Genomic DNA, 16,084 nt, shown 5'->3' on the forward strand with positions numbered 1-16,084 from the left:
CCGAGGCAGGTTGGCAGTTCAGGCTCAAAACATTTCCTGCCCCAGCTGTAGCAGAGAACAAGCTGATTTCCCCAAATAACAAGTACTTCGACTTTAGCCCGGTTTAAGGAACAAGACCAGGGCGGCCTGGCTGCCTTCCTCCTCGCAGGTGGCCATGATAGCAGAGGACAGCGCCCTGGCGACCTCCCCAGGGATCCTAGGCACAAACAGACGCGTCCTTAAACGCAGCATCCTGCTTAACCGCCAATTTCAAACTTCCAGGAGCTGCCCTGCCGGGTTTGTCTTTCCCCGTTTTCCATTGGTCACGAGTCAGAGGAAGAAACAATCTGATTGGTTTTCCCTTTCACTTCCTCTGTCCCTTTAAGGACTTGGGTGGGGCTTGGGTGGGACGCAGTGGGTCATCCTAGGAGCGGGCACTCTGATTGGTCCGGACACGGCTGAGCCCCGCCCATGCTGTTCGCCTGGTTCAAAGGCGGAGGCGGGAGGCGCGGGGCGGAGCAGAGCTCGGACTGGCGGGGTCGGCGGAGTGTGAGTCTGAACCCCGCACGCCCATTTCTCCCCACCCCACTCCGCAAGGCCGGGGGCAGGGCCGCCTCCACCCACACCAGTCCCGGCTTTCCCTCCCGTTGCGGGGAGGGCGGTGGTGCCGCCCCCAAGGCTGCCGGGGGCCCGAGGGTCTTCCCAGGCTGGCGGTGCGCGCGCCCTCCTCCGAGAGAGCCTAAAGGTCAGTAGGTGGTGCCCGGGGCAGGAGGAATTGTTCCCTTCTTAAACCCGGAGGGGGTCCCCTGTGGGTTCCGCCCTGCCTCGTTGCTTGTCAGCATTACCTGCGTTTTTCCGTTCAGTGGAGTGCGGCAGCTCCCTACTGTCTGTGTAGTGACTTCACACTCGGTACCGTCGGTCACCTCCTATTTCCCGCGTCTTTCCCTCTGCTCCAGCCCCTCTCGTCTCCCTGCTGTTGTCAGAGAAGGCCAGGTCCTGCCTCAGAGCCCTGGCCCTGGCTGTTCCCTCTGCACGGCACACTGTCCTTTCTTCCCCCGCCCATCAGCAAGGCTTACTGCTTACCCGCTTCAGATCTTGCTTCAAATGTTACCTTCTCAGTGAAGTCTACTCTGACTATACTGTTAAAAATTGCGCACACACACCAATTGCCCCTACCTTGCTCTCTCTCATTTTTAACCCTGTAGCACATATTACTTTCCAACGTACTATGTAATTTGCTTATTTCAGTCATTCATTCACTAAGTATTTATTAGCACCTGCTATGTGCCGGGCTCTGTGTCTCCGCCCTTGTGGAGCTTACATTATCGGTAGAGCAGATAATAAACAAATTGATTTGTAAGAGAATATGTCAGATAAGAGTATTACCTCTTGTTACAGTGAATAAAAATCTGTTTTTTTAATGTCCCTTGCTAGACTGAACTTCCCAAGATCTGTTTTGCGGTGGCTGGTTTTCACCTCGCTATCCCTGACATCTTGAGGAAGATCAGGATCTTTCAAGCCCATCCTCCTCAATTTGGCAGTTCACACTTGACCTTCTCCTGTATCTCTTCACCATTGGAGAGATGTTGAAGTTCAAATATGGAGCACGGAATCTGCTGGACGCTGGTGCTGTTGAACCCATTGCCAACCGGGCCTCCAAGCTGAATCATTTCTTCCAGGTAACAGGCTGCCAGCTCTGTTCACCTGTGTTTGTTTCCTTGGAACCTCCTTGTCACTTTTATTCTTATTACAGGATTGAGGCTAATCTTCTAGGAGAAATCCCATTTGGTCTTTTATACGTGCTGATAGTATTGGAAAAAGCCACTGTACAGAGGAGTAGCTAGCTGAACTTGTCCTTGAAGGGAGATCTTTTTAATCATTTCTCACACTTATCTATACTAAGGTTGTTCTTTTGTTAAGGAAAAACAAACAGGGGTGCCTGGGTGGCTCAGTCGTTAAGCGTCTGCCTTCGGCTCAGGTCATGATCCCGGGGTCCTGGGATCGAGCCCCACGTCGGGCTCCCTGCTCAGTGGGAAGCCTGCTTCTCCCTCTCCCACTCCCCCTGCTTGTGTTCCCTCTCTCGCTGTGTCTCTCTCTGTCAAATAAATAAATAAAGTCTTTAAAAAAAAAAAAAAAGGAAAAACAAACAAAGGCATTTTTTTGGCCAAAATTGCTATAGATGTACTTCTATTTATTTTCGTTCAAGAGATTTTTTTTAAGATTTTATTTATTTATTTGACAGAGAGCGAGAGATCACAAGTAGGCAGGCAGGCAGGCAGAGGAAGAGGGAGAAGCAGGCTCCCTGCTGAGCACAGAGCCTGATGTGGGGCTCGGTCCCAGGACCCTGGGATCATGACCTGAGCTGAAGGCAGCCGCGTAACCGACTGAGCCACCCAGGTGCCCAAGAGATCTTTTTTTTTTTTTTTTTTAAGATATTCTTATTTATTCATTTGACTGAGGGAGAGGCAGGCTCCCTGCTGAGCAGGGAGCCCGATGCGGGGACTTGATCCCAGGACTCTGGGATCATGACCTGAGCTGAAGGCAGATGCTTAACCGACTGGGCCCCCCCGGGGGCCCCGTTCAAGAGATCTTTATTAAAAAAAAAAAAATGATAAATACCCACACCTGTGAAACCCATATTCTGTTTAAGATAAAGAAGCTTTCTATCACCCCAGAAGTGTTAAAGCTCAGGAAATAATTTCCAAGTAGACTTCTAATTCTTTTATTTTTGCTGTAGATGAAACATTGTTGATGTAGAAATCCTTGTTTGACTTATGTATTCACAAGTCAGGGGGACAATATAGATAGTGGTGAAGATCTGGGTTTGAATCCTGGCCTCAGCACTTGTTAGCTGTGTTATCTTGGGTGACTCTCTTGCCTTATCTGCATCCATTTGCCACTCTTTCAAATAGAGGTTATGGCACCAAATTCACAGGGTTATCATGAGGATGAAATGAGATAATTGATGTAAAGCACTTATCTTCTTGCTTAGCTCTTGGTAAGCCACTGGTTATAAATGGTAACTATTATTAATGCGAAGTGTAGAAATAATATTAGTTATAATAATGACAAATTTGTGTTTACTTAGCAGTAATTATATTTAGGGAGGTATTTATGCAAGGATACCTGTATGATGATAAATACTGATACTTTCTTGATGACATTTTTTCCCCCAAAATATTGGTATTGGGGAATGTTCAAAGAGATCAGAATGGAGACAGATTTAAAGCTTAGGTTGTTTTGTGGGACCATTCCTGTTGTCATTGTCATTTTAAGTCATGAGATATTTTTCACAAATGAATAGTCTGTCCCTAACGCCAGCTGACCGGAGTGCTGCCATGTTTTAGCCCCTTTATGTTTTACTCTAAGACTTTTTTGACTTACTACAAAATTGACTGAAGGCGTATAATGTGCTCCTTTGTAAGAATTGTGGCTTCCAGTGTGCTGGGTACAGAGCCAGCATGCTCCTGATTATCTCACTTCAGCTCCATTACAGACGTAAGGACTATTCTTATTTACATTTTAAATAGGAAGAGACAGATATCGAGGGAGGCAAGGACTTGCCCAGGATCATGCAGCTTGTAAATGACAGAGGCTCCATTTTTATTCAGACAGTAGAGGCTGGGCATGTAGCCATTGGCAACACTGCCAACGTGTGTTAGAATTTATTGTGTATTATATTTATGTCATTCTAACAGCAAGGGTTGTGGGTAAATCCCCAGTTCATCTTTTTTCATGATGAGTTCTTCCCTGTCCCCAGGAAAGCTATTATTTGCAAGTGTAGCATACATCTAACATTTGCCTAACCAGGTACGGATACTGTTCTTTCCCTGTGTAATACTATTTTAATGAGGTTTAGATAGAGTAGTGATTTTGTTTTCCATTCAGGTAAGTACTTTGGACTGGGTCTTAGTTTCTTTTTTTTTAAAGATTTTATTTATTTGTCAGAGAGAGAGAGAACATAAGCAGGGGGAGCGGCAGGCAGAGGGAGAAGCAGGTTCCCTGTGGAGCCAGGAGCCCGATTCAGAACTTGATCCCAGGACTCTGGGATCATGACCTGAGCTGAAGGCAGACGCTTAACTGACTGAGCCACCCAGGTGTCCCTGCGTTAAGTGGTTTCTACTTAACATTGTACTTAACGTCCCAATGAGTTTTGTGTCATGTGGTCAGCAGACATTTAGATTTTTGAGCCAACAAAATTTCACAAATTTGCTAGGCCAACATCGGTTTGCCAGCTTTTTATTTTGCCAACTAAGAGATACAAGAAGGATGTAACAAGACAGATATAGAGAAAAGCCATTATCTTCTGGTCCTTTCGTTTCATAAAGAAGGGACATTTTAAGAAACACCAACAGAGGAAGGACGTGATTTCAGAATAAAAGGTCACTTTAAAATTTGAATGTATTTAGCTTTATAGACCAGTCATCATGTGGTGTTTGTTTTTTCTCATTTCGTGGCAGACTTGAGCACTTGGTTAAGCATCAGTACTGTATTTGGGAACTGTTGCTCCAATTAGTCTAAACTCAGTAAAGAACGAAGGAACAAAGACTATTTTTTGGAATTTGTGGCAGAACTATAACTAAAGTGACAGGTATGGTGGCTTGTGACCCAGTGCTTCACATCCCTGGCTGAGGTTTGAATCTCTTGGTGAGCTTGTTAATAAGACAGATTCTAAGCTACAAACTGGGAAGTTCTAGTTCAGTAGGTCAGGGATAGCACCAGATAATTTTTTTTTTTTAAGATTTTATTTATTCATTTGAGAGAGACAGAGATAGCGACAGAGATCACGAGCCGGGAGGAGAGGGCGAAGCAGGCTCTCTGCTGAGCAGGGAGCCCAACGCGGGGCTCGATCCCATCCTGGGGTCATGACCTGAGCTGAAGGCAGACGCTTAACCGACTGAGGCACCCAGGTGCCCCAGCACCAGAGAATTTTGTTGTTGTTGTTGTTGTTGTTGTTGTTTTTTTAAAGATTTTATTTTTATTTATTTGAGACAGACAGAGTGAGAGAGAGAGAGCACATGAGAGGGGGGAGGGTCAGAGGTAGAAGCAGGCTCCCTGCCGAGCAGGGAGCCCGATGCGGGACTCGATCCCGGGACTCCAGGATCATGACCTGAGCCGAAGGCAGTCGCTTAACCAACTGAGCCACCCAGGTGCCCTGTTGTTGTTTTTTAGCTAAGTTCTTCAGGTGATTCAAATGTAGCCAGTCCGTTTCTAGTATCCAGTGCTGTGTAAGAAACCACTCACAGAGTTTAAAGCAATGATAATTTATTTTATCTTATGATTCTGTGGGTTATTTGGATTCAGCTGGGCAGTTCTGTTTCAACCTGTGATATCAGCTGGGGTCACGCAAGAGGCCATATTGTGTTGGGAGCTTGGCTGGGGCTGGAACATCTGGGTACTGACTGCTGGCTAGGGCATCTCAGTGTTCCTCCAGCTGGCTTCTCTATGAGGTCTTTCATTATCCAGTAGTCTAACCCAGGCCTTGTAACTTTCTTCTCGAAATGATAAATATTTTAGGCTTTGGGTGTAGCTGCAGCCATTCAACTCTGCCATTGTAGCACAAAAGCAGCCACAGACAATATGTAAGTGAATGGGTGTGGCTGTGTTCCAATCAAACTTTATTTATAAAAACAGACGGTGGGCCACATTGGCCTATGGGCTGTAGTTTGCTGACCCCTGGTCTAGACTAAGCTTTTTTACATGGTGACTGGCTTCCCAAAAGAGCAAAAGCAGAAGCTGCTAGGCATCTTTAGAGCTCTGCCCTGAACTGGCATAATGTCACTTGTGTCACCTGTTGCTTGAAGCAAGTCACCGAGACAGCACAGATTCAAGGGGCGGGGAAATAGACTCTGGCTGTTGGTGAGAGCGGTGCCAAGCACCTACAGAGTGAGAGGGCCTGTAGGTGGCCATCTCTGCAGAGATACCTCCACACAATCCATAGCCTGGCACATGGACATCATTGTTCTAGACCAGAAGTTGCAAACTCATGTCTTTGGGGGCCAGGCAGTGACTATGGGTGAGTCACAGGGGCCACCTGGAAGACTGGGAGTCAGGTCTGTGATGAACTGCAGACCACGATCACTACCCAGAGGGGCAGCATCACTCAGCCACAGCTCAGCATCACCAGGCAGGGATGTGGGGCAATGTGGCTCGGTCCTCCAGTGTTGCAGGAGAACCCCCAAATCCCACCTCTTTTGGGTAAAATTTCCTGATTTTTCAATACTGGCAGATAATTCAAATTATTTTATTTATTTATTTTTAAAGATTTTATTTATTTATCAGCGAGAGAGAGAGAGAGAAACAGCATGAGAGGGGAGAGGGTCAGAGGGAGAAGCAGGCAGGCTCCCTGCAGAGCAGGGAGCCTGATGCAGGGCTTGATCCCAGGACTCTGGGATCATGACCTGAGCCGAAGGTAGTCGCCCAACCAACTAAGCCACCCAGGCACCCTAATTCAAATTATTTTAAATGCTGCAGGCCCAACAAAACATGTGGGTTAGATACAGTCTGCCAGTTTGCAACTGTTGGTCTAGATCATGAATAAGTTCAGCTTTAGCATGGTCACTCTGCCCATACTATTCTAGATTGTTCAAGTGAATTAAAGAAACCACAGTTATATTAACAAACCTCTGGGCACACTCGAAAGAAGTACCAATCATTGTGTCCTGTTGTAGAGACATGGAAACATTTCAGAACCAGCAGGGTCCAGAGTAAATGTTCCCATGAGCCACAGACTGTTAAGAAAGAAGGGCCTTGGGCACCTGGGAGGCTTGGTCGGTTAAGTGTCTGCCTTCGGCTCAGGTCATGATCCCAGGGTCCTGGGATCCCAGTCCCACATTGGGCTCCTTTCTCAGCGGTGAGTCTGCTCCCACTGACCTCCCCCCCACCTCCCTGCTCATTCTCTCTCTCTCTTTCTCTCTCAAAAGTAAAAAAAAAAAAGAAAAGAAAGAAGGGCTTTTTGTTTTTAATGGCATGCTTGTGAAGTTTTTCTTCCCAGGTGCTGGTGGAAGAAACCCACAGTAATGGAATCTTGTAAGTGATAACATAATGACTCAGTTGATGTCACTTTAAAGAATGAAGCCCCAGAATTGTGCTGTTAGCGTGTGTCGTGAGCAGTTAGAGTTGGTGGCTTGTAATTTACTCTGTGTGGATGTTATTGATCAAAGCTTTTCGTTATTGACAGTGTCTCCATCTGCTGTTTGCTGTTTTTAGGGGAAACCACCCTTTCTGACTCAACAGCAGATGTCTCCTCTTTCCCGAGAAGGGATATTAGATGCCCTCTTCGTTCTCTTCGGAGAATGTAGTCAGCCTGCTCTGATGAAGATCAAGCACGTGAGCAACTTTGTCCGGAAGTGTAAGTTTGGAGAACTTTCTCTTGAAAACTGTTCTGCTAGACAAAACTGCAAAGATGCTGGAGGCCAGATGAGCTAGTGGTTGGTGGTCATGGGTAAGAACTCTGCTCGGAGGAAGACAGACCCAGTTTCAAGGCCAGTTTCCACCTGCTGCAGCTGGGAGACCAGATAAGTCAGGTCTGCTGGTTGCAGGTGACAGAAACTCAACTCAAACTAGCTTAGGCCAAAAAGTGAATGTATGGCTCATGAAACTGAGAAACCCAGGGTTGGGTCAAACTTTTGGCATGGCTGGTTCCAGGGTCTTAAACGATGTCCTCTGGTTCCATCCTTGTACCCACTCAGGGCTGATAATCTAGTGGGCATAGCAGGCGCAGTGCTTAGGGCCCACAGTATTTAATTTTAATAAACAGCTTCTTTTCATTAGTTTAATTTAATTTTGAAATAATAAGAAAAATATTATTATAGGGCACCTGGGTGGCTCAGTTGGTTAAGCAACTGCCTTCGGCTCAGGTCATGATCCTGGAGTCCCGGGATCGAGTCCCGCATCGGGCTCCCTGCTCGGCAGGGAGTCTGCTTCTCCCTCTGACCCTCCTCCCTCTCATGCTCTCTGTCTCTCATTCTCTCTGTCTCAAATAAATAAATAAAATCTTTAAAAAAAAAAGAAAAATATTATAATGTATAATGATTAGGGGTTATATTCATCTTTATGTTAATGTCACAGTAAAATATAAGTTTTGACTTTTTTTAATAGTTTTTTGTTGTTGTTGTTAAATTAGGCTCCACACCTCACGTGGAGCCTGATGCGGGGCTTGAACTCATGGCCCTGAGATCAAGACCTGAGCTGAACTCAGGAGTTGGATACTTACCCAACTGAGCCACCCCAGCGCCCCTTGATTTTTTTTTTTTTTTTTAATGGAGGAAGGGACTGATGAAGGGAGGCGTGCCTAGGGCCTATGAAAGGCATAAATCGGCTCTACCCACACCCTCTTCTTGTCTTCCTTGAGGTGGGGGAGTTGGCTGCTGGTGTCCGTGTCCCACTTTTGTATTTTATTACCTTACATCAGTGTTTTTCAACCAGTGGTGATTTTGCCCCCCTCTGGACTCTTGGCAGTGTCTGGAGTTATTTTTGGTTGTCACAGCTTGGAGGGGAAGGGTACTACTGGCATCTAATGGGTGAAGCCAGAGATAATGCTAACCTTCCTGCAACAACAGAATAGCCACCACAGCTTAGAATTATCTGGCCCTAAATTTCAGTAGTGCCAAGTGTGAGAAACCCTCCCTTATACAACCTTGCTGTGTAACCAAGCACCCTGAACTATAGTGGCCTAAAACAGTAATCACTGTATTACCTCTCATGAATCTGTGGGTTGACTGGGCTCAGCTGAGGAATTTTCCTCTCCCTGTGACTCTGACTAAGATTGCAGGCACCTGGGACTCTCCTGGTCTAGAATGTCCAAGATGGCCTGCTCAGTATTTGGCGGGTTGCCTGGAAGACTGGACTCAGCTAGGACTCTGGGATGACTGGGCCTTTCCCTGTCTCTGTGAAGTCTCAGGGCCTCTTGCTCTCCATGTGGCTTCTCCGTGTGGTCTCTCCATCAAGGTCAGCCAACGACAGCCTGGGATACCTGTCTTGTACGCAAAGTTTTACTGGAACTTGTTAGCCATGCCCTTTGTTTATGTACTCTCTGTGGCTGCTTTCTCACAATAAGGCATTTGAGTCATTGTGTCTGAGACTGTATGGCCTACAAAGCCTAAAATATTTACTCTCTGGCTCTTCAAGCAAAAACTTGCTGACCTCTGATCTACATGGTCCCTTTGGTGCCAGGCACCAAATTTCCAAAGCACCATAGCTTCCAGGAAGGGACAGAGGATTTCTTTGGCTGCATTCTGTTGTTTGAAGTGAGTTATAGGGCTTCCCAAATTCCATGTGCCAGGGAACTACACAAGGTCGTGAATTCTAGGAGGCATGTGATTCATTGGGCACCATCTTTGGAGACTGGGTACCATACCCTGTGCAACTTTTATCGTCCACTGTGTATATTAGTATAATCCCGATGAAAGATTCTAATTAGCTCTGCTCTGGGTCATCTGCCTACCCCTTGAGCAGGCACTGGGCCAGGATATGAAGTGTGATGGGAACTTCTCTGGGTATCCAGGGGTTCAGGGCACCCTGATTACCGGGGTCTCATGGAATGGGGGATGTGCAAGTGTCCAAAGGAGCTGGGGGTTTTGAGTAGCTAAAATCAGCGTATGGCCACCACAGTGGGCTTTGGGATTTACCTGTACCTTGTCTCTTCTGATTCCTTATCTGCAAGATGGGGAAAATACACATGTAATAAGGCTGTGCAGGGATGAATGAATTAGTGCACAGACCAGGCTTATGTTGCCTGACACGTAAGAGATAATAAATGTTAACCCAATAACTGTGGCCGTCAACCTCAACATATATTTAATACGTGTGTGTCTTTTTTTTTTTTTTTTTAAAGATTTTATTTATTTATTTGAGACAGAGAGAATGAGAGAGAGAGAGCACATGAGAGGGGGGAGGGTCAGAGGCAGAAGCAGGCTCCCTGCCGAGCAGGGAGCCCGATGCGGGACTCGATCCAGGGACTCCAGGATCATGACCTGAGCCGAAGGCAGTTGCTTAACCAACTGAGCCACCCAGGTGCCCCGTTGTGTGTCTTTAATTTTAAAATGTATTTGGGTACTTTTCTTTTTTCCATATTTGTTTGAATAAACTCCCACCTTATCTTCTTGAATATTTAAATTTTTAAGTAGGGAGTGGGAGGGGAGGGGAAATTATGAGACAGACGAATTTATTAAGCCATCTACAGGCACCTTCATCAGTTTGGAGTCTGCCCTCTGGTTATTTTATTTTTTAATTTTTAATTTTTATTCTTTAAAAAGATTTATTTATTTATTTAATTTATTTATTTATAGTACAAGCAGGGGGAGGTGCAGAGAATCTCAAGCAAACTCCCCGCTGAGCATGGAGCCCGACACGGGGCTCGATCCCATGACCCTGAGATCATGACCTGAGCTGAAATCCAGAGTCCAGATGCTTAATCAACTGAGCCACCCTGGACACCCCTCCCCTCTGGTTACTTTAAAGTAGTGGATCTTCTAAACTCCTTCAGTAATCAGGGGACTTAGGCTTAGTGAAATGTAGATTTTTCTAATAGAATTCTCTTGCAAGGAATTGTTTCGTATTTTTGAAGAGGCTTTCTGGAGAGTAAGGCCGAGAGGCTGTGATTGAAAAAGGGTGATTACATTAGTAGGGTTGTTTGTTTTCTTTTTTCCCCTCTTTTTTTTTTTTTTTAAAGATTTTATTTATTCATTTGACAGAGAGAGCGAGAGAGCACAAGCAGGGGGAGCAGTAGAGGGAGAGGGAGAAGCAGGCTTCCCGCCAAGTAGGGAGCCTGATGCAGGGCTCGATCCCAGGACCCCGGGATCATGACCTGAGCTGAAGGCAGATGCTTACCCATCTGAGCCACCCACGCGCTCCTCCCTCTTTTGAGTTTCTGTTTTGGAATGTAATGGGAAAAATGGCCAACAGCTGCTGCTGCATAAGTTTCTTGAATCTTGTCATAGAGGTGGAGATTTTCTTTTGGGACTGTTGGAGGAAATGAGACGGAGGTATAGCTCTGAAGAGGTGCCCCAGCTTTGGGCCAAAGGAGGGCCGGGAGCAGGAAACCCGGATCTGGGAACCAGGGAAGAGATTTTTGTTTCTTAATTACTGTTCTATTCCCAGTGCTTAAAACAGTGTCTGGCACATGGTAGATGTTCAGTAAATATTGGTCGAATGCTATATTGCTAAGCAAACCAAGTGGGAAAACCTTAAGCATTGTATTATAGAATTTGTGTAAAAAAATAAACTGATATTATGCATGCAAAGTGTTGATAATTGTTGAAATTGGACTGCTCTTGGTGATTTGACAGTAGTTGCAATCCTATGCTCTTTCAGCTATGTTTACTGTAGGCAAAAGCTTCTGTATGTTCACAACTGTAGTACTTACAGGTGAATATATAACTTTAAGAATTTTTTCTTCCTAATTGTAAACAGAATACAAAGTTAAATATAAAAGGTCAAAATGAGAGAATATCCCTCAAAATCTCCTCTGTCTGAGATATCCACTGTTACCAGTTTGGTGCATAATATTGCAATTTTTTCGGTCCTTATAAAATATTTATTATAGAAATTTTCAAGCATGTCTCAAGGTAAAGAGAATAGCATAGTGAACTCCTGTGTACCAGTCAACACGCTCTAGCAATCAATCAACCCTTTCCATGTATGTTCTAACATCACTCTTGTTTCATTTTACACAAAATGGATCATATGTCTGTAATATTTTGCTACTAGCTTTGCTCACTTAGCAATATATTTACTCAACAAATATTTATGGAGCATTTGTTTTGTGCCAGGTTCTGTTTTGGGTACTGGGTTTATAGTGTGATCAAAACAGAAAAAAATCCCTGCCCTTAAAGAATGTATATTCTCGTGGAGATTGAGCTACTTCATGTGCCTAATATTCTTTTTTTTTTTTTTTAAAGATTTTATTTATTTATTTGACAGAGAGAGACATAGTGAGAGCAGGAACACAAGCACGGGGAGTAGGAGAGAGAGAAGCAGGCTTCCCGCGGAGCAGGGAGCCCGATATGGGACTCGATCCCAGGACCCTGGGATCATGACCTGAGCTGAAGGCAGACGCTTAACGACTGAGCCACCCAGGCGCCCTTGCCTAATATTCTTTTATGTGGGTGGACTTTAGGTTGGTTCCACTTTCCTGTTGATGGACCTTTAGGTCATTTCTTTTTTCTTTCTTTCTTTTCTTTTTTTTTTTTTTTTTAAAGAGTTTAGTTATTTGAGAGAGAGAGCGAGCATGAGTCAGGGGCAGAGGCAGAGGGAGAGGCAGAGGGAGAGGGACAAGCAGACTCCACGCTGAGCCCGACGTGGGGCTCGATCCCAGGACCCTGGGATTATGACCCAAGCTGAAGGCAGACACTTAACTGACTGAGCCACCCAGGCGCCCCTGGACCTTTAGGTTCATTTCTGGTTATTTTTCTTTTACAAGCAGTTCTCGTGATGAGCATTTTGCTGTGTTTTGTTTTCCAGCACATCTGCTAACGTTTCTGTGAAGGACAAATTCCTAGAAATTGAAATGTTGAATTGACTGAGTTTCAGGAGAGGAAGGGATATACTCAGCTGTGTTGGCTTTTGCCCCTGGGTCCAAATGTTTATCTGACAAGGCCGTGCTTTGACTGCATTTTCATTACAGTGCTTTGGATCTTCATTTCCACCTCAATATTCAGTCCTTAAATGCTGTAATTAACAGTGTGCAGGGCTGAAGTGGGATGTGGTTTTGGAGTCATAGAAGCTGCTGGTATGGAGGGAAGTTGTGAGGGTCTTTTTTTTTTTTTTTTTCAATCATCATACTCTTGAGTTTAGTATCTGACCTGTTCCCCTCAATAATCCAAAGCGTTTGGAAAAAGACACAGACATTTGGAATTATTCCTCATAATCCTGAGTATTCTTGTGGTTTTGCCTGTAGCAGTTTGTCTACTCACGTGATTGAAATGCCTGGTGGTTACCAGCCACGGATCCAGAGTTAAGTTGGACAAATGCTATAAGCAACCTGGGGACACAAGGCCCAGCAGAGAATCGAGAGAGGTTGGCTTTGTGGGCAAGCAATAATAAAACCAGGTTCAACCCAGAAAGTTGCAAGCCAGCATATTTGGGGAATTATAATTCAAACCTCAAATATCTGGTCTGAAAGAAACTTGGAAAAAGAGCAGGGAAGAAAGACGGGACTTGGCACAGGGATGTCAGGGCAAAAGGAAAATATTGTGCAGCTTTCAGCTTTGCTTCTGCATGGAATTCTCCATGAAGGCGCTTTAGATTGATTTTTTACAGTGATCATGGTGAATTTATTCGGATCTACCCAGCACTCTTGCCTGATTCCCCCAGGGACCAAAGGGAGGTATTTTCAGGTTGACTGGCTGAAGAGAAAGGTGTGGTCTGTGGCTGGGAAGGTACCCAGTGCAGTGGGGTTCATCATGTGTGCCTTTGATCCAAGTGAATTCAACTCCACTCGTGCCACAAAGAAAGGGGGTGGGTAGCAATTAAAACTGCATTGACTAATTTATCAATATGCTGCCCAACAACTATAGGTATGAAATGGCTTTCCCCTTCATTGGACTCATTTCCTCTCATTGTGTGAATAACTTGCCAAGCCGAGTGTAACTCTAGAATGTAGCCTCCTGGCTTTATCTGGTGCCCAACCGTGGACATGGCAACCCACTCTAGTGCCCGGAGGACTTTAGTGTCCGTGTGGGAATTCAGGAGTCTTTTGGTCTTCATCACGGCACCTTTCTGAGGGATTCTCCCGGATAATTTTGATTATGTGTTCCTCTTGTCTTCCTTTGGAGTGTAACCCCTGTTTCTCTATATGGAGTTTCTCTATCATGTGAAGGATTGAATTTTTCAGTCGGATACAGCTGTTCCGCTCCATTCTTTCAGATCCTTAGAGTCGTTGCATATCCAGTGATGTCCCAGCTTGGTGTTCTTAGAGCATCAATAAATATATGGTAGATTTCAAATCTGCCATCCATTTAATCCATACTTCATACATGGAGGATCTCTACCTGTGATGGACTGAATGTTCATGTCCCCCTGCAGATTCAAATGTTGAGGCTCTAATTTCCAATATGGTGGTATTTGAAGGTGGAGCCTTTGGGAAGTAATTAGATTTAGATGAAGTCACGAAGGAAGGTGGGGCCTCCATGATGGAACTATTGTCCTTCGAAGAAGAAGAGAGACCAGGGTTCCCTCTCTCTCCATCCTGTGAGGATATAGTGAGAGGGTAGCTTTCTATAAACGAGGAAGCGGGTTCCCACCGGGAACTCGATCTGCCAGCACCCTGATCTTGGACTTCCCAGCCTCCGGAACTGTAGGAAATAAATGCCTGTTGTTTAAGCCACCTCATCTGTGGTATTTTGTGGTAACAGCCTGAGCGGGCTAAGATACTGACTGAGAGACTGCACTTGAAAAAGGAGTAAGACTATATGCTAAGAAAAAGATAGTTGTAAACCCTTCCAGGGGTGTGACCTGCCAACTCTGCAGAGCAAATGCCAGGACGTCATTTTTTTTTTGTTTGTTGGTTGGTTTTATTTTTTGTTTTTTGGTAGCGCTGCTATATATTAAGGGAAAGAAGGTAGTTCTGACAGCATCCAAGGAGATGGAATAGTGGGATAAAACCTGGGTTAGTGAGATAAAACTGCAGAATGCACTTAGGATGGAATGATCTGGAAGTCTGCTCCAGAGTGGATTGTGATGGGAATCGTGTTGCTTATGTCACATCATAAGTCAGTCTAAATGCTTATAAACATGTTTGACCAAACACTGCCCTGCAGCCCTTCAGAGAGGAGGAAGAAAAGCATGATTTGTGTTCTCCTCCTATTTTCTGAGTCTACAGGATTCAAATTATAGCTACCATGGAAACTGCTTTGGAATTTCTGGAGCCCTTAATTTTAACTTAACATATAAAAACACTTTTGTGCTGATTTTATAATTATTCATGACGGATGAGAAAGTGACTAAATGTCTTTTGACAGGGAGGGAACACATAGGAACACTTTTTCCTTTCTTCTTTTTTTTTTTTTTTGCTTTCATAAAGATGCATGTATTTGAAATGCTTTCCTTACCTGGGAGCAACTCTTCCATCTCTTGCAGATTCTGACACCATCGCTGAGTTACAGGAGCTCCAGCCTTCAGCCAAGGACTTTGAAGTCCGAAGTCTTGTGGGTTGTGGTCACTTTGCCGAAGTGCAGGTGGTAAGGGAGCGAGCAACCGGGGACATCTATGCCATGAAAGTCATGAAGAAGAAGACCTTGTTGGCCCAAGAGCAGGTAGGAGCATTTTAACACCACGGCCTTTCCCCTTTCTGTGCCAGAATGTTCACTGCAGAGGTGATGATCTGTGGAATTGACATCTGGGATCACACAAGTTTTCCTTGGTGACTCTCTGGTTAATGACGGTTGCAGAAAGCTCTCTCATGTTCTCAGCTTTTCTTCTTGAACTGATATTGACTCATTTTGAAGCCTCACAAGCTCCCCTTGATTTCTTTATCACGTTTCTCTGGTTGTATTTTGTTCAGAATCAACATGGCCTTTTAACTAACGAATTTAAGATGACCTTTCCTGACCATTGGCTGGGGGATTTCGAGATACGCATATTGTGGGGTTAGACAACATTCGCTTTGGGGCACATTTTCTTTCTTTGTGCTGTGGGCATATGTATTTGATTTTTAAACAGGCCTTTGAAGAAATGAAATACAATTACTCTGTGGCTAGGGTGTTGCTTGTTTAAGAGCAGGTAAGAACTTCCCTTTTTGGTTGTGGTATTTTTCTTTCTTTAAACAAGCCTGCTGCTCCAGACATATTGATTCATTTGCCGAGTTTCTAGAGAGATGGTCATCAGCCTTGGTGTTCAGAGCAATTTATTAGTTACAGACGTCTGAGCGCACATCATGTGTCCGATAATGTACCCAGCTCCGTGGGAAGCCTGCAGAAGGAATTGAAGCTCCATGGCTGTTAGTTACAGGTTTTAAAAACAACTTTGGAAAGTGGAGGAAAAATGCAAATGTGTAAAGCAGGCGCTTAGCAGCTAAAGCATCGCAGAAGGGAGAGCAGTGAGCAAATTCGCCAACTATGGAGTGAGGAGAGATGTGGGTGAGCCAGGGACAGTCAGGGGAGGTTCA

General features: G+C 44.9%; 1 protein-coding gene across 2 annotated transcripts in view; it reads left to right on the forward strand.

The window, feature by feature from the left end:
* Positions 1-1,562: 1,562 nt before the first annotated feature.
* The window catches only part of CIT (citron rho-interacting serine/threonine kinase), a 160,713-nt gene continuing 146,191 nt past the window's right edge, over positions 1,563-16,084 (forward strand). For both annotated transcript variants that reach the window (XM_021703638.1, XM_021703639.1), the window contains exons 1-3: positions 1,563-1,658; positions 7,189-7,330; positions 15,058-15,233. In XM_021703638.1, the coding sequence (XP_021559313.1) occupies positions 1,563-1,658; positions 7,189-7,330; positions 15,058-15,233 (414 nt within the window). The remainder of the gene's footprint in view (positions 1,659-7,188; positions 7,331-15,057; positions 15,234-16,084) is intronic.

Source organism: Neomonachus schauinslandi, chromosome 14 (assembly GCF_002201575.2).
Source record: "Neomonachus schauinslandi chromosome 14, ASM220157v2, whole genome shotgun sequence".
Lineage (NCBI taxonomy): Eukaryota > Metazoa > Chordata > Mammalia > Carnivora > Phocidae > Neomonachus > Neomonachus schauinslandi.